At 43.3% G+C, this 22,592-nt stretch overlaps 1 protein-coding gene across 1 annotated transcript in view; it reads right to left on the reverse strand.

Moving 5' to 3' along the window:
* CASQ2 (calsequestrin 2) overlaps nucleotides 1-22,592 on the reverse strand; it is a 70,453-nt gene that overhangs the window by 18,250 nt on the left and 29,611 nt on the right. Inside the window, exons 4-8 of the mRNA XM_086394487.1 lie at nucleotides 21,667-21,778; nucleotides 14,340-14,413; nucleotides 8,093-8,223; nucleotides 6,644-6,689; nucleotides 19-73 (exon numbers count right to left, since the gene is read on the reverse strand). Coding sequence (XP_086250613.1) covers nucleotides 19-73; nucleotides 6,644-6,689; nucleotides 8,093-8,223; nucleotides 14,340-14,413; nucleotides 21,667-21,778 — 418 coding nt within the window. The remainder of the gene's footprint in view (nucleotides 1-18; nucleotides 74-6,643; nucleotides 6,690-8,092; nucleotides 8,224-14,339; nucleotides 14,414-21,666; nucleotides 21,779-22,592) is intronic.

Genomic DNA, 22,592 nt, shown 5'->3' on the forward strand with positions numbered 1-22,592 from the left:
GGGGTGTAGGGTTCCTACCTGGGTCACTCCTCTCCGCAAAGGCCACAATATGGATTCCGTTCAAGTCATCTTCCTGTGGGAGAGAAGAATCAAAGTTACTCTCTTGGGTGGAAAGATACCAGGGAGTGAGTCCTGGACAGACTCAGAGGCTGGAATGAATATGGGAGGCGGTGGAGCTGGGTGGACGCAGGGGCATACATTCAGGAAGGGAATACTGATGAGCCGCGGGGAAGACTGTGGAGTTTAATCAATGGGTTTGCAAAACAGGAAAACACCAACCACACACAGACATTAGCATGAAAAGGGCCTCACTCCCCTGGGCTGGAGGATCCAGGAGAGCAGCAGTAAAAGGCAAAATGAGGAAGAATGTGAGTTTGGTTCATCAGGAGCTCCGAGAGCCACAAAGCATTCTGGACACACCTCCGCGAGTGCATGTGTCAGTCTGTGTTTCAGGAATTCACCGCCAGCAAATATAATCAGCGATATACCAGATTATAGAAACTTCCGAATGCTGCTAACAGATCCTGAAAATGTCCTCAAACAGGTAGCAGACAAGACTCTATGAGATAAGTGAGGATGTGGGTCTGTTTTGTTCACACAAGAATCTACACCTGTGTAGTGCTTTTGTTAAAGACATCTCTTATTGAAGAAGCAGAACCTGTGTGGTCAGTAAAGGGCGCTTTGCTGTGAGTGATCTCCCAAGTTGTTTCCTTGGGGTCCTTTCTGCTTGCCAAAGCAGGATAGATCCTGAGAGTGGGCAGCTGCAGGAAAACTCTGGAATTTAGACTTAGGGAAAGTTGAGGGTGTGACAGTAAAAGTGTGTGTGGAGGTTGGAATGGGGTAGAGAATCTAGAGAGTGTTTCAAATCCATGGGCAACCAAGTGCATCTCATGTTTCTCTGTCTGAGCAGAAAGGACCATATATGCACCCTGTGTCTCTGCACTGATTATTCCTGCAGAAGGAGCAACAGGAGCTTGGAGGGGCCCCTCTTATGAGAAATGTGAGCCTCAGGAGACCTGGCGAGGAAGCCGTGTGAGAATGGGGCACCAGGGACAAATCTAAGTGAATATGATTATCGCTGACACCGGCCGAGGGATTCACTGTGCCCTGAATGTCATATTGGAATCATCCTAGGGAAAAAAAAAAAAAACTCTAGGCATCTCAAACCTCTCATGATCTCTGTTTCCATTTCAGTTGATTTTAATGCTGGTGCAATCCTATCTAAATGCTAATTTTTTTTCCTTTGAGTTTGGAATGGACAAAAACCTCCAAATGGTCTAAGAGAGATTACATGGAAAATATTATTATTAAAAACAAGAGAGTGGGCACTGCCATGGTCAGACTCTGGGGAATTGAATTTTACAGATATGTGTGTGCACGCATACGTGAGTACAGGTTTATTACACAAATCTGACGGCAACCAGAAGGGGAGTCTGAGCTTTCCCTGTTTTACATTTGCTATTATCGCCAGACAGAATATCCTGATCAGTTCTCATTAGGCTACCCTGTGACTCTGTCTCCTGTCATCAGTTGGAAGTAAGCAGTGTTAACTCTAGGAAGAAGGCTTCATTTCTGTGTACCCTTCTACAGTGCATTTAGAAATTAGTTTTAGAATTAAGAATCCATGTTAATTTGCTAATATGGCTGTCACTCCCAGGCCTGCGATGGCCCCTGGATGAAGAACCATAACCCAGAGAAAGAGCCTTTTTCTTTATGGATCTCAAAGATTCAGCACACAAACCTGTATTGAATACCTGCAAAGAGGCAGTTGCTTTTCAGTGCCAGGTATTTTCCATAATCTCACAGAGCAAGAATCCATGGTCAGGCCAGTAAATCAGGGCTACTCAGTGTAAATCCAATGTGCAAGGTGAGGGAAGAGCCAAGCTGACCATGCACTGGCCTGAGAACACCCCAGGGGCTTTCTCTGAACCCCACAGCCTTTGCTGTGCAGATCACGCAGTTAGTCATCACATTGCCTTGAAAATAACCTTTTTAATTGCACAAATCTCTCTCAACTGGATGGCAGGCTCTCTGAAGGAAGGGATTATGGCTTAAAATAATAATGATGGTGAAAATGGCAACAATGATATTTGCCACTTGCCACACAATATATTGGTACTTTGTAAATACATTATTTCTGAATCTCAAAGTCTGATTCCTATTTAATGCTTCAAGAATTGAGTGACTTACCTAAAGCCATGGAGATGGTACATGACAACTGGGATTCAAGCCAGCTCTGTCTGACCCCAGAGTCCATTCCTTTTCTTTCTCAATAACGGGGTCGCAAATAGGCCACTGTGACATAAAACTGTTTTGGCTGAAGGTATCTGAATTCCTGAAATCCTTTATCTGCCTAAAAGCAGAGCCTCCCCAAGAACTCAGTTGTCATCACTCAGACAGACATTATCACAAAATTATCGTATCTGCCATCTATTCTCCTAAGGGCCCATTTATCATTCAAAAAAAGTCATTTTGTTCTCCCAGAAGTGCTCCTCTGCCCCCCATCCCACCCCCATTCCCCATTAAGATGGTGTATAAGCCCCTCCTTGAGTCACGTTTCTCCCATGCATGAATAGCTAATTAAATTTGTGGTTTTTACCTCTTGCCAATCTTTTATCAGTTTCATTTGCAGGGCCTAAGAAATAGACCTAAGAAGGTAGAGGAAAATTTTTCCTGACATGACCAACAAGAGAGAGAATGGGCTCTGCTAATCTATCATCTCTCCACAGGCTTTGCAGAAGATGTTGCAAATGCTGGTCTTTCTTAAGTTGAAAGAGGCCAAGGAGGGGCTTTTAGGCCAAGTGTCTGAGCACCAGATCCCCCAAAGCAGTGGAAATTTGGGAGTTACTGTGATGACTACCTTAGTGTAGAGTTGCTAGCACTTTGTATGTCCCTCTGTCATAGCAGCAAACATACTGGACTGGTGTTCTCTTATTACTGGGACTGTTTCGTCTACTCAACCCTGAATTCCTAAGGACAGGACAGCAATGCTTATTTTTATAACGTGATTAGCACAATGTAATAGGTTCTTCTTAATGTCTGTTGAATTTTTTTTTATAAAAAGAGTATAGTGATAAAAATCTTACATACCTCTTGAAGAAAATTAGCAAATATTAGAGATACCAAGGAGAAATGGAACATCAGTAACCCATCAATCAGATATTACCATTGTTCATATTTAACTGTTTCCTTCTAGTCTCTGTTGAACGTTTGCTCTCATGTTGAATGAAGAGATGCAGAGAGAAGAAAAATAGTTAAAACTGTGATTCCCTAACTAAGGGGCAATCAGTGATGTACGGGTTCCCTGGAGGAGATCCCTGGCCCCCTCTGGGAACGACTTTCCTGTTGCAACCAAGGGAAGATTCTTTCAGAAAGAACTGCTGAGTCCCAATTTCTGTGGGCTTTTGCCGAGGACTGTGGCTGACAACTGGCTAGGATGGAGGGCCGGTGGGGAGGCAGAGTCTCAAAGCAGAGGGACAAGTCAGCACTGAGTCTGGACACTCGCTGAATATTCTAAGTAAATAAATAGCTATCTGATTTACACACAGCAAATATTCCCAGTATTTTGGGAATAATAAGTTATATTTTCTGTGATTTACTGCTGTAAAAACCTGTACAGTTGGGGAGAGAAGCCAGTCAATGGTTGCTTTAGCCCTACCTGGTTTTTCTATTTTATTTAAATATATTGCAATGTCTAAGCAAGTGGGTGTTGAAGATTAAGATTTTGAAGTTCACGAATTGGTCACTTTCCCCAGCCTGTGCAGTGTAAGTTGCTGTGGCCAAAGAGCCCCTGAAGGTGGGTACATGTGGATGGGATAGGGACCGAGTGGCTTCCCCAAGATCCTTCTGACAGTTTGATTTCTGTTCCTCTTTCAGGATGCGAAGATAACCCTGGGTGGCCTGTCCTGCCCTGTCTCCCTAGTTGGAGACTTGGATGAGGGGCTGGCTAGGGCTTCTGGGGATGTCATATGGATATTCCACGATGGGCTGTTGGAAAGGACTAAACCCTTCTGGTTGCCCTTTTCTCTGCCTGGTTGAATTCAATACACAGCCCCTTTCCAATTAGAAAGCAATTGAATATATACTAATGTGGAAATCCACATTAGTGGAATCCACTAATGTGGAAAGTGTGAGCCATCACTTTTATTTTATAGTATAGCAAAAGCTATAACTTATTCATTAAGTGAAAAGAAAGCAGACTGGGTTCCAGTGAAGCCAGATGGCAAACTTCCTTTCTGAATATCTGCCTCTGATACGGGAGAGGGAGTATTTCTTCAGAGCAGTGTGCAGGGGGGTGATTTGAGAGATGTCCATGATCAGAAGGAGGGGGCAGGACTGTCCTACAATGGTGGTGTGGTTTTGGGTGGGATACTGCTCTCTCAGTGAGGAAAGGCCTGAGAGAAGGATTCTACAATTTTGCAGCGTTTCCCTTCCAGGAGCCTAGAGACTTATCTCTTAAGAATGAACAAAACAAGAATTAAAGATAAAGGCATAGCTGAACAGAACAGTAGTAATCACTCTCAATTTGAAATGGTACCTTGTCTCATGAAAGACGAAGACAGACCAACAACCTATTCCAGATTAAAGGCAACTAAAAAAGCATAACAATCAAACACAAGCCTTGGATCAAAGTGTGGATCATTCGCCAGGAAAAAACAAATGTTTTCTCTTGCTATAGGATATTAGTGACGACTGGTCAATTTAAACATGGAATGGTATTAGTATTAACTTCCTGCTTTGGATAAGCATACTGTGATTCTGTGGGCATCGCACGTGGCGCTCGTAGTAAAGAACCTGCCTGCCTAAACGGGAGACGCAAGAGACTCTGGTTTGATTCCTGGGTCGGGAAGATTCCCTGGAGAAGGGCACGGCAACCCACTCCAGTATTCGTGCCTGGAGAATCCCATGGACAGAGGAACCCGACGGGCTAAGGTCCATAGGGTTACAAAGAATTGGATACGACTGAAGCAATTTTTCATGCATGCACACACTGATTATGTAAGAAAAAGTTCTTGTTTTTATACAACTTCTGAAGTGTTTAGGAGCAAAAGGGAATTGGGTCTGCTATTTACTCTCAAACAGTTCAGAAAAATTCTATATCAAGAGAATGTAATAAAGCCAAATGTTAACATTTGGGGAATCTGGCTAAAGAGGTCATGAAATTTGTTACACTGTTTTTTATAGGTCTGAAATTGTTTTAAGTGAAAGGTGAGAATATTTTTAAAAAGGAATATTATTTTTAAATCATTGTTATACCATTTTTGTTATTTTAAAATCCAATAACAAGACCTCCTAATTTTGAAAGGTTTAAATATTAGGAAAAGATGTTTCTATTGTGCTGTGTTGCTCTTAAATAGTCCACTCCTCCAGACTGAATTATTTGCCTTTGGTGTGAAATGTTTGTTTTACCTTCAGATATCCAAAGAAGTTACATGCCAGTAAAACAGAGAGTGTCAAGTTACTCCATGATTCTGTTCAGCTGTCACTTTAGACTCTAAATTAGAGAATTAGTAAACACAGGCTTCCATGTTAATCTCTTTCTCCCTACCACCAACCCTTCTCTCCCTCTCCACCAAAATGTTGCCTTATGGGGACATGGTCCCCTCTAGGATATGTGCTGGAGAAAACAAGAGATTTGGTTCCAGGTGGTCTAAATTTAAGTCCCCAGATCTAATGCTTATTAGTTATATATCTTTGAGTAATTGATTTAATCTGTGTGATTGTCAGTTTTTCTAGGAAGCTAAAATACTACTTGTTTTATATCACTTTCCAGAACTGTTGAGAGATCCAAGGGGCACGTGAAATGCTTTGAAAACAGCTTCACAGACTTTGGTTGTGACTGTTTACTGAATTCTGGCCCTCTTTATAGTGCCAACCCACCTGACGTATTGTCTGACACAGACCTCGGGGACAATCTGACTTGGCACTTTTCAGTGCCTTGAGTTGCTATTTACAAAAACAGCTACCACGCACTGATGGAGGACCTACTGTGTCTGGGTTCTTCACACCTTTCATCCCCACAATAAGCCTGATTTTAGACGCAGGAGCTAAAGCTCAGAAAGGCCACGTGATTTAAGGTAGGACACAAAGCGGCTCAGAGGTTAAAGCGTCTGCCCACAATGCGGGAGACCTGGGTTCGATCCCTGGGTTGGGAAGATTCTCTGGAGAAGGAAATGGCAACCCACTCCAGTACTCTTGCCTGGAAAATCCAATGGATGGAGGAGCCTGGTGGGCTACAGTCCACGGGGTCGCAAAGAGTCAGACACGACTGAGCGACTTAACTTTCACTGTCTTTCACTTTCACAAAGCTAATAGGTGGCAGATTCTGAACTTGAGCCCAAGTCTGAAATGCGTGGTCTGAGCTGCTTCTACCTGTGACCTTGGGTTTCTGGTGGCCAGTGAATGAAAGCCAGTAGTCACTCTAGGAAATGAGCTCAGAGATAGAGTAATTTTGCCTAGTGGCCAGCCCAGGGGAACGGAGTTGTAACTCAGTGTGATGCTGTCCACATGTCAAATTCCCCACCACCCCAGACACCCACTCCAGGCAAATAAGACTTGGTTTGAGGTTTGGAACTCAAAGGGGTATTCCTCTTGGGGAATGTACTCATCTCTGCAAGGCAGAAAGAGTTTGCCACTTTCTTACCCATGTTTCAAACATATCTTCTGGGCGCAGGCGACGTAGAGTGGGTCTGGGGGGAAAAAAAAAAAAAGATAAACTTCCTTGAATAGAGATGACCTCAGCTGACACCAAAGCCCCAGCACAGTGAAATGTAGGATAAGATGTTGGTTCACTTTCCCAAGTCCTACATAATTGTTTTCTCTCTTAAGGAAACAGCAGATCGACCCTGTTGTGTGTGACACAGAGCTGGGCCTAGAGGTTTATTCATAGGCCCATTTGAGCCCAGGATTATAAAGTCTATCACAGATAATGGGTCACAGGGAATGGGGTCAGCTTATGCCCAGGCCAAGAAGCCCTTTCCCTTTTCACTGATAGGGGACACTCCTGAGAACCCTGAGCAGGCCCAGAATCAGGAGACCCAGGAGAGGAAACAGCCCAGAGCTACAGAAGTTTTATCACCAGGGTAATCCATCAAAAGCCCTTGAGGGAATGTTTGGAGGAGCAGGTCGGATCTATCTTTTGCTCAGTTTCAACTTCTTTTTGAATGTTGGCAAATACTGTTAGCCTTGTTGGTATTTATTCATCCGAGTGCTGCTTCCCTGTGGGGACCAAGGCCGACCCAGTGATGGAGTCATTATGCTCCACATTCAGTGAGCCCGTGTGACCGTGAGGAGGGGAGGGTGGGTGGATGAGGCGGTAAGCCCACCACCATGTTCCATGTTCTGGTATTGTCTCTCCGTTAAGAGCTGAGGTCAGCAGACTAAATACAGATGGAAGGTCCAATCCAGCCAAGGCTGCTGTTTTTATAAATAAACTTCTGTTGGGACACAGCCACACACATTTGTTTACATATGGCCCATGACTGTTTGCTCACTACAACGGTGGAATTGAGTGCTTGCAGCAGAGACCATCTGGCCCACAAAGCCTGCAATATTTATTTTCTGGCCCTTTACAAAAAAAGTATGCTGATCCATGCTAGTGCTAATGGTATCAAATATTCCTCTCCCAGAAGTTCTATGCACAAAATGTTCATCCTTGGCTTCATTACTCAACTACCCTGAGCCCAATTCCTTGATCTGTAAAATTCAGATATAATCTGTTATATCCCCCATAATGTTGCAGATTAGGTAAAATAGCTTCCCAAAGCCCCTGGCATCATACTTTAGGATGCTAACATTAAATCACTATCATTATCATTGTGGAATTTTACTTGTGACATCTTACTGTATGAGGTGATTTCTTCACTGCGAGGAGGTGGTCTAACTTTGCTTGGAAATGTAAACCCATATTCAGAAAATGGAGCCACTGATCAGTGACCAACAAAGCCACACTGCCAAGTTCAGTTCTGCTGGGGTACTAACTCCAGGTTGTTGCTCTTGGGGGTCTGAAACGGTGGGACTGAGAGGCTTGTCTCCATCCCCCAGGCCCTGGATCCCCCCTGCTGCCACTCCCTGCGTGCCATCTGGGGCACACCTTTGGTGCTCTTTCACAAACTCCACGAGCTCCTCTTCTGTGTAGGGTTTGTCAGGGATGGCAATGGGCTCGTCCATAAATGGCTCGTAGAAGTCAACCTCATTCATCTTCAAGGACAATTTCTTTGCAACCTGGAACAATTAGAAGCAAGACAATAGTTTCCTTGAACAGCAGTCTAGAGTAGCAGTGGGTTGTCCAGCTACAAGTCTGTGTGTTCTCTGCAAAAGACATGGGAGTGTATGTGTGGTTTTAACTTAAATGTTGAAATGATAGGAACTCAACACCTAGGCCTGGCCAGACCCACCTCCTTTTGTGATCAAAGGACAGATAGAGAGGAAAAATCCTCTCTGGCAGATGAGATCCAGTCAGGGCCAGAGAGCAGTCAGAATGGAAGGTGGGAAATTTAATTCCATAATCACCATCACTGAACTGTGTTTGCCAGGGCCTGGAGGAGGAAGCAAATGTCAGCAGATCATGTTCAGTGTCCTGGGATGCATGGATTTAATTGAACCGATTTTGATAGACCAGGCAGTTGATGGAAACCATGTAAAGTACACAGGTACTCAGAATCAGAGGCCAACCCATTAGTCTGTCCCTGATCAGCTCATAAACTGTAATTACTATTTCAGTTGAAGCATTGGCCTGAGGGCTGTCTCTCAGTCCTGGGTGTGTCTGATGGTTTCTGAGCCTCTGGAAACTGCCTGGTTGGTTACCTGTCAGAAGGTGACTTGCCATCCTGGTTTGTCCAGGGTGGAGGGGTTTCCCAGGATTCAGACTTGCAGTGCTCATGCTGGGAGAGTACCCAGCAAGTGAGGATGAGTGGCTTACCCTGTGTCAAATAGAAAGCACAGGGAGCCCGCCTATAGACTGGGAGCTGTGTGCTCTCTTGATTAACATGGCTGTGCAGTCTGGTCAGGACAGAATGGTTGCTGTGTTCACCGGCAGAGCTGCTGAACTCACGTCTCCTTTTGTGAAATGATTCGAGAGGCTTGGAATGTGCAACGCTCTGTAGAAAACCAAATGCCATTCTTTTCGAGTTCAGAGCTGTGGTCCCAGAAAGCACAGGGATGAACAGTGGTTCCCTTGAAGCTAAAGAGGAATTGCCTAAGAGCTGACGCCCTGTGGTGGTAACCAACGGTGCAGAGGCCCAGGGCAGCCATGACTAACTGGGGAGGCGGGGGACTGGGTGTTACATAAGCGGTTACACAAGGAGGTCCATTCTGAGCCAACACTGGTATCCCTATGGCTTTTGTCATCACTTGCTATTAATTCCGGGTCACTGTATTCCATAAAGACGTTTTTTAAGGACTTAAGGGAAAGCAACACTCACATGCTACTCAAGAGCTAACAAAAACAGCTGTGTTAAGAGCCAAAGTCTGTCAAAGGGATTTAATGGTGATGTTGATTTTGCTTTAAGGGACAAAAAGGTGTGGGGTTTTCTCTTTTTTCCCTCTTCTATGGTATGGGGGTGGTGTGGATGATGGGGTGGGGAATGTGGTTAGGGAAAGGGGAGGAAAGAGCAACCGTACAACCATGGGTTGGGCTTACACACAGTTCTTCACAAAGGCCCTCGCAGAATGAGCTTGAAAATGACATTGGATTCTGGTGTTCTGAGTTCACCTACCACATATCTTAGGAACAAGGGAACTGTGTTTGTAGGAGGTGACCAGATGAACAAAAACAAATCATAGCAAACACATGGAGTGCTTGCTGTGTGCCAGTTACTGTTGCAAAGTGTTTAAAGTTGATTACTTTTGAATCTCCACTTTGTACGAGGTCAGAGCTATTATTTTACTTATTTTACAAATGATGAGCTTGAGGCACAATTTGAGGGTGAATTGTTCAAGTGGAGTGTTCTGAACTGCCAATTTGCCTCCATTCCAACTTTCCATTTCATTTCCTTCCAAATTACCTTTTCCTTGACATTGTACAGAAAGGAATTTATGTTCCTTTAAATATCAGATTGGCACTGTGCATGGTGTAGGGAGATGTTTCCTTATTGCTCTTGTAACAGGTTCTCATCAACTCACCTGCAGATCAGTCTGCCAGAATGAAGGCTTCCTGAAGGTGAGAAGCAGCTCATCACACCCTCCATTAAGGGAAACAGTGGAGATGCACCTGTGTGTGTGTGTGTGTGTGTGTGTGTGTAAGGATGTAAGTGTTAAGACCATGAATGTGAAGTTGGAATATGATGTTTGTAAGTTTAAATCTTGGGCACTCTGAGCAGAATTTTCTAGAGGCCAATATCCCCTATATAGGCCCATTCCCTATATACCCGACACTACCATAGAATTTTCTCATCTTGAATCTCAGATAATTCCTTCCTTTTCCTTTTAATTGTATCTTGGATGGTAAAGGCTGAAGGAAGCTTGACTGATTGAGGCACTGATTGATTCTTCAATAAATATTTAGTAGGGCTGACTATATCCAAGGGACCCAGACCTGTTTCATGGATGGTACAATTAAGTAAGAATGGATTTTACTATTAAAATCTGAGGAGATTCAATCATGAATTCTTTTGTCCTTTTTTTTTTTTTAAATTAGTTGGAATGGAGTTTGCCAAGGCAAGAAGATTATAAAGTACAATGGCCATTCTTCTGACATTTGCACGTGTATAAATCTTGATAACATGTTTTTCCACAAGTTAGCAAGCCATTTCAATTGTTGCAGATGAAACCAACTCAATGAATTTAGGTCTTCTCAACATCTGTCTTCTCTGTCAACTTTGTTTAGAGAATCACAGCTTCTTTTGGCCCAAGATGGTTCAAACAAATGATTTTGCTTCTCAGTGTTTACTCCAAGAAAATAACAGGTCAGTGGGAGATGGCATGAGATAATTAGAACTGCCATTTTTCAGGCTGTGAGGTGCCGTAGATGGACACCATCCTCAGTCCTCTGACTCTTGCTCCATTTGCTTCAGGCAGGTTGGGCCCTTGTGTGGCTTGATACAGAATCAAGATCCATTGATCAGTGCTGGTCCTAAACCTGTGTGCCAGCTGAAATCTCCCAGGGAGCTCTTAGAAAATGCATATTTCTGGGCCTGGCCATAATGCTAAAAAAAACCCCCAAATTTCCAGATGTGAGTTCCAAGAACCAATGCTTTTAAAAGCTCCTTGGGGCTTACCGACACGAACAGTGGTTGGAAACTGGTAAACTCCCAACTCTACATCAGCAGCCCTGATATCTCATCCTCATTACAGTTCTCCAACTCTTATAATGTATTTAACATAATATATTTATTGGTTTGTTTACTTACTTTGTGTCTTCCCATCTTCTCCTTCCCCCAACACATACCAAACTCTAAATTCTACAAGGACAGAAATCTGGTTTGCTCAGTGTTGTGCCCTGGCATCTGGAAGAGTGTCTGGCACATAAAAGGCCCTCAATAAATGCTTGCTAGGTGGGTGGATGAATAAATAAACGAAAGATCCTTGCAGTTGAATGTCTTCCCAACTTGTAGAAATTAGACCTCAGACCCCATCTTATGTTCCTCAATAGATTCTTCTTCCTAGATTTCCTAGTGTTTTCAGGAGCTTTACAGTCTTTACTGTCCCGAAGCAGAGACTTGCAATCTTAAGCTGTTTGTGTGTCTTCTCTTGTCTTTCTCTCCATCTCAACAGTGGCCAGGTCCCCTTGTCATCTCAACCTCTGCCAGTTGGTTCTTCATCTTTGGGACTGTATTAGGGTTTCCTGGACCCTTGCCTCTCCTGACTTCAAACCTCTATAAAGCCCCTCCCTTTCCAGGTCCCTCTGGCATTCCCTGCAGTGGAGTGTCTCACTAACAGGTCCTTCTGCCCACTTCTTCTGCTCTAGCACCCCCTGCTGGGCACCAGTGAGGCTTAGACTGGGGACAGCCATGCCTCCTAGACCTTACCGTTCCCCCGACTCTGCAACTGATGACTATAAATTCTTAAATACCTTATAGCATGATCAAGACTGCCCAGTGCCACAGCTCTTCCTCCTGTGTTCTATATAGAGGTAGAGAGTCTGTCTTTTTATAAATGTCATAAAATCCCACAAGGCTACATGACAGGGGCACTTGTGACTCAGTGTCTTTCAGAGTTTTTAGTGAAGAGCCCTGCGAGTTTTTAATTATAGCCTGACCTCACCTTCATGGACCACATATGGTTGGGCTGGAAGGCACAGCTAAAACCAGACACTACCCTGAGTTCAGCATTGGACTAGCCTTCTAGGAACTGAGGCCTTCCTGCTTGGCCAAGCTTATCTGTCTGACTCAGTCTTCCTTCAGATGAGTTCTTACCCAGGAGCTGCCGTATTCCCTCCCAGCCCATTATAACCAAACGAGAGTGATGAATTTCCTTTATGCTTCTCTGGGCCTCCCCTTCTCTACTAATACTCCCCCCCACCCCCAGTCTCCCTTCGCCTGGACTTAGATGACTGCCTCTTCTTAACAACAGTACTGGCTCACACTTACTAAATGTTTACTATGCGCCAGATGGCAGCTAAGCATTGACATGTATTGTTTCTTTCTCTTGAGAGCAGTAGGACAGAGCAGTTGACTTTGAAGTTAGCCTGACCTACTAACCATGTGACCATGAGCAGATCTATTTAGTCTCTCCCTGCCTTGGTTTCATCTTCCATGGATTGAGAATCGTAATCCCTCTTATACAGGAGTGTTGAGAGGATTAAATGAGAAAACCTATGCAAAGCTCTTAGCACAAAGCCTGACACATAAAAAGTACTTAATAAATGACAGTTATTATTCATTTTGATATTCATGTTCCAGCTCTCTCCCAACTCTAATCCACACAATTAGGGTAAGCATTCTTCAAGTTTGGATTGTATTACTTAGATTATAGAGCTCTCTTCTGGATTATAGGCTTGCAGACGGGGGTCATACCCATAGAAGTGGTTATGTATATATATTCAATGCAATCTCTTTTCATCATGCTCCTTCCCTGCTCCAGCACTTACAGGCTTCCTCTTGTTTTTTAAAGAAAACTTGAACTCCATGTGGTAGCAATGCCCATGAACGCTGTTCATCGAAGCCTCACTCCTCACTGGGAGTAACTTTTACCTTTTTTGCTTTCAACTTTGGCCACTTGAATTTGATCAAGACTCCAAACCTTTGTCCTAGGTGTATTTGTTCTGGTGAATATTGCGATTTAGAGCTTTTAGTTTGGGGCATATGTGTATGTGTGGTGTATGGATGTGAGTTTATTAGTGTTATAAACGTGTGGGTATAAGTGTGACTATGTGAGAAGGTATGTGTTATGTTTGTGTGTTGAATGAGTGTATGTATTGGTGTGTTGTGTGGGATTATATGCATGTTGTGGGTGTTGTGTATGTGTGTTATGTGTATATTGTGCAGATGTGTGAATGTGAGTATGTGGGTGTACACCCTGAATCTCAAGAGAAGATAGAGTCTCCTACTTAATGGTGTGGTACAGAGGAAAGGTCATGGTTTTAGGTACACAGAGTCCGAAACTGTGACCTCAGCACCACTACTAATTCGCTGGAGACCTTGGATACTCCTTAACCTTTCTAAATCTTTTTTCTCATCTGGAAAGTGGTGTTTTTACTTTTCAGAGTTGTTTTGGAGTTGTTTAAAGGATTAGAAACAGTATAGATGCAATATATCAAATTGTGCCCAACACAGAGAAAACCATAAATAGCCCTTTTGCTAATAACTGGAGCAAGAGTAGAGACTCCAACCTTGGTAGGCCCCAAAGAAATTACCCGCTGATTTAAGGCCCCTATATCTCTGCAGTTCTTTGGCTTAAAAAAGACTTGCCATATGCAGAAAATATAGATCCACTGAGTTATAGCCGAGTACACCAATGACATCTCCTGAGGAGCAGGAATGGGTAAGTTTCTGAAGCACCAGGGCTTTAGATGGTCTCTGCTCCTCCTGATCCATCCCCTATCCTTGCCCGGTAGAGGGGTGGTATACAACCCCAGGAAGGGAGAGGATGGCCCTAAACAAAAAGGAAGCAATGACCAGTGACCCAGCACGTCTGGGCTCATACACTTCCTATTCTTAGTGTTGAAGGTGATAAAGAATGGTTCATCTCTTTTTATTGTATGTTTTCAGAAATATCCTTACATCCTCTGAATTAATAATTGTTGTATTCGATTGTTATTCAATGGTAATTTAATGCCATATTTCTAACATTTCTGGCAAATGTATTAATGGATGGAGGAGTGTTAATGTTGCTAAAAGAGAAGGATAAGTGGTGGGAAGTTCAAGCTTTAAAGTGTTTAAACAGGTTTCTTAGGTACTTACGCCTTTGTCGAAAGTAGCAAAAAATTTGATATAAGGCTGGAAGTGTTCAGCTGCCTCTTCAAACGCCTTGTAATCTAAGAGGAAAAAGAAAAAAGGGAGAAACATTTTCAAGATTCATGTTGCATCAGAAATTTCTCTTTTTAAATAATGTAGATAAAGTGGGAAGCCAATTAATTCTGATTGGATAGTTATTTGGTAAATATTATTTAGATAAGCATTTGACTTTAGATCCCGAGGAATTTGGGTGGACTGTCATTCAACTATCCCGAAAAGGATCTCTTATTTATTTGTTTATGTTTGCGCTGGGTCTTTGCGGCTGCTCCCTGGCTCTCTCCATTTGCAGCAAATGGGGGCTAGTCTCTTGCAGTGTGAAGCTTCTCCTTGCGGGTTCTCTTGTCCCAGAGCTCAGGCTCTAGGGCTCACAGGCTTCAGTACTTGTGGCACACGGGCTTAGCTGCTCCATGGCATGTAGCTGTGTCTCCTGCATTGGCAGGTGGATTCTTAACCACTGGACCACTGGGGAAGTCCCCTAGAAAGGAGCTTTTCATCGAAGTTTTATGTGTTTTAGGAAACTGGGTGAATCCAAGAGAGGACAAGAGACAGAAAAACCAAAAGAAGTTTTTCTCTCAAACTCACTGCTAGTTATAAGGGTACCCTCTACAGAGAATGCATCCTGCTGTGTAAGTGAGCACTATATAAGACCAAAACCCACTTAGTATGCAAAGCAACTCAATCAAAAATGACATCACAGAAGAATTTTAAACTTCCTAGCAGGAGTACTTCTTTGGGTAAACCCTAGTTTTTCTTTTTCTCTTTTTCAGTTTTGTTTTTTCATTCTGATCCCTTGATTGAGAGGAAGACTTAAAATTAACCAAGCCCAGGCTTGATTCTCTGTCCATAGAATTCTCCAGGCAAGGCTGCTGGAGTGGGTAGCCATTCCCTTCTCCAAGGCATCTTCCTGACCCAAGGATTGAAGCCGGGTCTCCTGCATTGCAGGCGGATTGCTTACCGTCTTGTATGGTAAAGAATCTGCCTGTAATGTAGGAGACCCGGGTTAAACTCCTGGGTTGGGAAGATCCCCTGGAAAAGCGAATGGCAACCCACCCCCGTATCCTTTCCTGGAGAATCCCATGGACAGAGAAGCCTGACGGGCTACAGTCCATGGGGTCTCAAAGAGTCGGACTGAGCGACTGTACTCTGGCCCCAGACTTGAATCTAAATGGGTCAGGATAAGCATGAGACCCTGTGAGTGTGGCCATGCTGGGCCTCACTACACCTAGGCAGTTGCTGCTTGGTAAAGACATTCATACTCCTGCCTGATATGTGAGGGTGATGGAAATGGTGCTCGTGTGGATGATTCTGCCTAAAGTCTACAATCCTGAGAGTCAATGATCCTACCATTCATTTTTAATAAGATTTCCTTTTTTTTCCATTTCATGAAATTTCATATCCCTTCATCGTCAGAGGCATAAGCTTTATCTAGAATCCCAGAAGCAGGCAGAATTTTCTAATATTTAATTAAAAACATTTCAAGAATAATGCTGACTTAAGGGACAGCAAGTTGAATAAGACAAGTACACTGATCTCAAAGGCTCACAGCCAAGGAGGGTTATGGGTCCTCATAGGACCACAATGCAGTGTGATGGTTGTTAGAATAGAGGAAAGCACATAAGCCCAGGCAAGATAGGGGTTGGAAAATCTACAAGAACAGCTGTACAAGCTGATGCAAATTTATACAAACTCATTCCTCATAAAAGTAGTTGGGTTGTTGGAAAATATATCATAAAACCTGAGAGATGAGCTAGAGGATTAGGTGGAGGGGAGGAAGGTGGGTGAGAGATTTGGATAATGAATAGAGAGAAGGTGAGAGAATGAAGAAAGTGGAATGGTTATAGCCGTACCTGAGTTATTTATGTCTTTCTAAGGCAGCAGTTGGCTCCATCAGAATCCTCTGTCCCCCCTTCCCTGACCTCTTGTTCCTGATGAACCTCTCCTTGCCTCCAGGAACCTCTGTCCTGATAGAAAGAATGGCCTTTACCTGTGTCCCAAGATCTCCCTTCTTCACTTGAGGAGCCAGTCTATATCCCTATTAAGATGCAGAAGGGTAGAGCAAGGTAATTTGCCAGCTTCAAACTGTGGTTTCAAGGCTTCTAACTGCAGTTGAGCCTTTAGCCTCACCCAAAGAGCAGCTGGCTTCTAGGAAACCCAGTCTAGTCTTCTGCTCTGTTTCATCTCATGTGGTCCCAAGGTTTTTCCTGCCCTCATGTGCTGTTTTGATGCTGACCAGGTCCTTCCTGGCTCCACCCAGTCTGACTCTGCAGTTACCTTGATCTTTCCCCTTCTGGAACAGGCTCCTGAACATCAGCTTTTAAACTCAGGCTTACTGTAGTTGTGTCTTAGCATTTCCTCACCTTTCTTCCTTATCACTCTGAGTTTTCCATACTGGGTGTTGACCCTTTAGCTTCACATTTTCCTTAGTTTGGTATTCTTAACCATTACCTGATCTCCCTCAGTAAGTTTTTGTCATTCTCTCTTAGCACTAGCATCCACAGTTACATGTTCAAACTGGAAATGGACCTTCATGTCCCTGGGAGATGTAGCCTCCCAGTTCTTCCAGATCCCTTCTAATTTGGTACCAAACGTCTTAGGCAGCCTTCTGTCCTAAGACCATTCCACTCTACCTATGTTTTAAATTCTTCCAGTTTCCCCACTGTCTATCCATTTTTCTTGCTCAGTAGAAAAGCTTGAGATCATTTGCAAAGCCCTTGTCTTCTGTGCCATTACACTTCCTTGACCAGTCACCCTCAAAATACAGCAGAACACACAGGATTCTCAGCAATTGCTTCCCTGGGTGCCTTACCACCTCCTAGCTTCCCCACTCACTGACCTTGGCCTCTTCTGAAAGGCAAGAAGGAAAGAGAGACGGGGATGCCTGGTAAAACAACACGATGCTTTCTGCCGCTGTGTAATGGCCACAGGTGTGTTACAAGAGGCATGACAGATAAAAATTTTTTACAGTGAGAAATCTTTCCAGATATTTTCTACAACCATTCAGGTTTTTGAGTAGCTAATATTATATTTGAAAGCAGTGGCTCCCTCAGTGAATGTTCTGTCTCAGTAACAGTTATTTTGTGCCTAAGACTAGTGAGCATCACAGCTAGAGAGAGGCTGCTCCCCTTGACTTCCCCACTGGATCATCTCAGTGTGATTGTTACTTTAGTCCAAGTTGGCTTTGGTTTGTGAGGCTCTGTAAAATATTTAGTTTTTTCTTTTGATTTAGTTTATTTTTTTCTGCTAACACCAATGGAATGTATGATAGCCATTTATTATGCTAATAATCATCACGATCAACATTATCAACAAAATTTGGTATTAGGTATTTCTAAAGAGGACAAAACTGATTTTCTTAATTTTCTGAATTATTCAATTTATGCCTTCCTTCTTCCCTTTCTACTGTTCTATCTTCCTACCTTCTTTCTTTTTTCTAATGCCTGTATACATTAACAATTAGCCAATCGGATTCTAGATGGGCTTTTATAATGTATTATTGTTTTTGTAAATTAAAAAAATCATTTCTCTCAAAAATAATAATTGGGAATAATTTAATTAGTTGATTCATTAAAGAGGACTGTAGGCCTTTATGGCTTCAGAACTGATGATGAAGCTGTAATGACAAGAAGGTGTAAAGACTGTGTTGTCAAGTTCTTTCTGAAAATTTTGAGATTCAAGCAGTATTTATTCACAGAAATTCTTTGTTAAAAAACTTTTATCTGTTGGTATGAATTCCACATAAAAGATTGTTATTTTAAAAAGCGACCCCAGGGACTTCCCTGGTGATCCAGTGGTTAAGAATCCACCTTGAAGTACAGGGTACGTGAGTTTGACCCCTAGTCAGGGAACCCAGATCCCACATGCTGCGGAGCAACTGTCCATGAGGCATAATTACTGAGCCTACATGCTGCAACTGGAGAATCTGTATACCACAAGGGAAGATCTCGCATGATGCAGTGAAGATTCTGCATGCTACAGCTAAGACCTGATGCAGCCACATAAATTAATTAATTGAAAAAGTGACCCAAATAATATCCAAACCTCCATCGCCCCTTTTCTTCTTGTGTGTGTGGGTGTGTGTGCGTGCTCAGTTGTGGCTGACTCTTTGCAGGCCCATGAACTGTAGCCCTCTAGGCTCCTCTGCCTATGGAATTTTCCAGGCAAGAATACTGGAGTGTTTTTGGAATGAGTTCCTACTCTAGGGGATCTTCCCGACTCAGGGATTGAACACACATCTCTTGCATTGGCAGACAGATTCTTTACCATTAGCAACACCAAGCTTCTCTCCTTCGTTCCAGGTAAAGCAATAGGTTCAGAAGACTTGTCTCTGCTGTATCATACTCAAGCAGGCTCAGTGTGCAAGGGGAGTTTTACTAAAAGTTTATGAATTGAAAAAAATTGTGAATTATGTTTGATTTGAAAGCTCTTCAAAGGATAAATTATTGGCTTCAAAACATGCTGGACCTTGCTGAGCTCCTGAATAAAGTTAACTGAATATTGCAATGACACTGAAATATACAGTGTACAAAGTTTATCAATTTAAAAGCAAAAATTTAACCTTAGAAAGGAGGTTAAAATGGCTCACTAGTAACTTTATTATTTAAATCTTAAGAAAAAGTTGTAAGACCAGTAGAGTGATAATTGCATATTCCAAACCAAATGCTTCATTATTATTTTTAAATATGTAGTATGGAAAAGCTTGGCTGGGTTTGAAATTTTTTCAGATGATCATAAGAAATATTAACATTACATTTGTCATTGAAAAGAAGCGCAATATCTGTTAGATGGAAAGAATGTTCACATCCTTGAAGGACAATTTAGAGATTAGATTATCTAAATTCTGTTCAACGGCAAGAAAAGATGCTTCATCAATCAAAGGAAAAAAAATGAATGTTGTCCTGTCATTTGCCACCATCTACATGTGCCAGCAAAGTCTCTGGTCAAGGGTGACTATGCAGAATTTGAAAAGATCATTTAAAACCTTGATCAGGAACTGTATATTGCTATTTCAAACATAAAACCTGATATCAAAAGGTGTATTCTTAGAAGCAAGCACAAGATTTTCATTCAAAATCTATAAATATTTTACTTGGAAGTTTTATACAATGTAATATTTTATATCTTTCCTATTATTTTGTAATTATTATATTAAGGAAGTGAAAAAACATTTTTTTTTGTAAGCCCAAATAAATCTCTTCCAGTTTACCCCTACGTGCCATACAAGCATGGTCACATTTTGTGTGTGCCTTGACCTGACACAGCTGTGCAGTCTTGAAAGTACGGCCCAGTGGGTCAGTGTATGATCCTTGAAGTCAGCTGTCTGGGGCTGTCTGGGATGTAAATCTTGGCTCTACCATTATTGCTAGCTGTTTGATACTGGGTGAGTTCACTCAGCCTTTCTGTCCCTTTATATCCTCATCATTGAAATGCTGATAATAATGGTAGCTACCTTACAGGCTAGTTGCGAGAATGAAACTAAGGCATCTGCAGAAAACTCCTGGCACAGGCCCTGGGGTATGATACACGTCAGTTGAATGGAGCTATTATTGTTATTCATTCAGGGTTGGGGAAGGTAGACAGTGGAAGATGTGCTTCTCTCTCTCTCTCTCTTTTTGGCCACATTGTGCAGCCTGTGGGATCTTAGTTCCCTAGCCAGGGATCAAACCCAGGCCCTTGGCTGTGAAAGCATGGAGTTGTAACCAGTCGTAATCAGGGAAACTCTGGAAGATGTCCTTTTCATCCCAATCCTCCCTCCATCTATGCTGTCCTGAGCTTAATGGAGGAAGAAAGAGAAACAGGATGGGAATGGATAGAAACAATTGAGGGGCTCAGGGAAGGCAGAAAAGGATTAAGGGAAATGAAAGGAAGAGGAGAAAGTAGAAGGAGGTGGGAGGAGAACCCAGAGTAGCCAGCCTCTATATAGGAATGTGAAAATTGAAATAAAGTCACCTAAAGAACTGGGTTGAAAGTTCTTAGCTAGCCTCCTTTCCAGAAAAGCACCCTTAAGGAGGGTGAATTTCTAGTCACCTTTTATGTAGCAAATTAGAAAAGTGTTGAGTCATAAGAGAGAGAAAATAGGTGAGTTGTTGATGCGATGACTAAGGGAGCCAGTTGGCAGATGGAATACAGAGATGGCTTCACAAAACATTTCAAAACATTTTGGAGATTGCAGGACTAGTCATAAGCAGCCCTTATTTGCACCCTCCCATGTACTAATGCTGCCCAATTCTCTTTCATACTTATCCCCACTCCTACTAGCACTGTCCCTCTCTCCACAGCTCAGACACAAGAAAAAGCCTGAACTCATAGGACCCTGGGAGAAGGCGATGGCACCCCCACTCCACTACTCTTGCCTGGAAAATCCCATGGACGGAGGAGCCTGGTAGGTTGCAGTCCATGGGGTCACAAAGAGTCGGACACAACTGAGCGACTTCACTTCCACTTTTCACTTTTCACTTTCATGCACTGCAGAAGGAAATGGCAACCCACTCCAGTGCTCTTGCCTGCAGAATCACAAGGATGGAGGAGCCTGGTGGGCTGCTGTCTATGGGGTCGCAGAGTTGGACACAACTGAAGTGACTTAGCAGCAGCATAGGACCCTTGCTGCCAAAGCACTTTAAAAAATGTCCTCAAGTAGTTGGCCTTCCTGGTTCCTTCTCTTCCTGTCCCTTCCTGGTTCCCACTCGCTACCCCAGTCACCTCTCTATAGGTTGTAGTGATGCTCCAGTATGTTCCTCTGCCCACCCAAAACCTGGCCACAAAGCTTTCAAAGGGAATATACCCAAGGGTGTGGCCATGCCGTTGCAGGCAGCCTTGGTGGTCAGTGGGGGTTGACCAGCAATTTCCCACATTGTGCTGCAGCTGCCAAGCTGATCTCTACCCAGACTTTCCTCAAATGCTTTCCAAATGACTGAGATGCTCTCCAGCTGCTGACCACAGGAGCTGCCAATGTCAGGGAGACAGCCCTTTCTACCCCATGCTGGGAGGGAATCCTGCAGGTTGATGGGCAGGTGGAGAAAGTGGAGGAAGCGCTTTTCTCTCATCTATCTAACACTCACGACCCCCCTTCAAGGTCAGAGAACATGGCCCAACTTCAATAATCTTTCAGCTCCCCCACCTGTTTTGCATAATTTCTGCTCATTTGTCCCATTGCACATGGTGTAAGGAAGATTCTCCCTCTATGTGCTGATGGCTCATCTTCTTTCTGGATAATCTAACACACCTTGTTGGGAAAGGAGCCTTTAGACTGACAGGCTGGGGTGGACAGACAACTTACGTTCTGATTCCTCACTCTTGAAAAAGCCAATGAGTTTGATGTGGTCCTCAATGCGCTCAAAGGCTTGGACTTCCAGTTTGCTATTGATGATCTCCACTGGGTCTTCAATGAGCTGGAATACCACACACACAACACAAAAGATGTTCAAATAAAAGAACTGTTCCTGCCCAGTAGGAGAGTCAGGCGCATGTGTAGAGTGCTTTGGGGGGAAGTTGTGAACTTAGTCTGAGTTCTTCAGGATCCATTTCGCTTTCTCCAGTGAGGTGAAATTTCTTCCTTTCTTAGAGGAACTGACCTTAACGCATGGAAGTAGGCCGCCTGGTCTAGGAGTAACCTCATTTCTCTTGCCAGCTATTGATTCAGGAATGGCATGTGACTCAGTTCTGGCCAATGAATCTCCAGAGTACATCAGCTTGAAGGCCGGGGGAAAGTTCTACTTTCCTTTTAAGAGAGCAGTGGAGGCCAGATTCTTTTCCCTGTCTCATTGGATGTGAATGAGGAAATGTGGTGTATCAGCTCCTGCTGCTGGACCTTTTTAAAAATTTATTTTTAATTGGAGGATAATTGTGTTACCACGTTGTGTTGCTTTCTGCCGTACAACAACACGAATCAGCCATAAGTATGCATATGTCCCCTCTGTCTTGAACCTCCCTCTCACCTCCCATCCCATTCCATCCCTCTAAGTTGTCAGAGAACTTGAGAACAGTCAGCTTGAGGACAAAGCCAACACAATTACCTGATTTACAGAAAGAAACGGAGCTAGAGCCCTGATTTGGTCAAGTCTAAAATCTGCCTCCCCTGGTCTTCCGTTTGTTAGTGATGCTGCTCATTATTTAAGGTACTTGCACCTAAAAGCCCCCTTCTAGCTGATGGAGCTGGGGCAGGGCCACGTGGGCAGTTGCTCTGTTGCCTCCCTCAGCCTTCTT

Source organism: Bos grunniens, chromosome 3, assembly GCF_055505025.1.
Source record: "Bos grunniens cultivar Pamir isolate PY7600 chromosome 3, Bosgru_T2T1.0, whole genome shotgun sequence".
Taxonomy (NCBI): domain Eukaryota; kingdom Metazoa; phylum Chordata; class Mammalia; order Artiodactyla; family Bovidae; genus Bos; species Bos grunniens.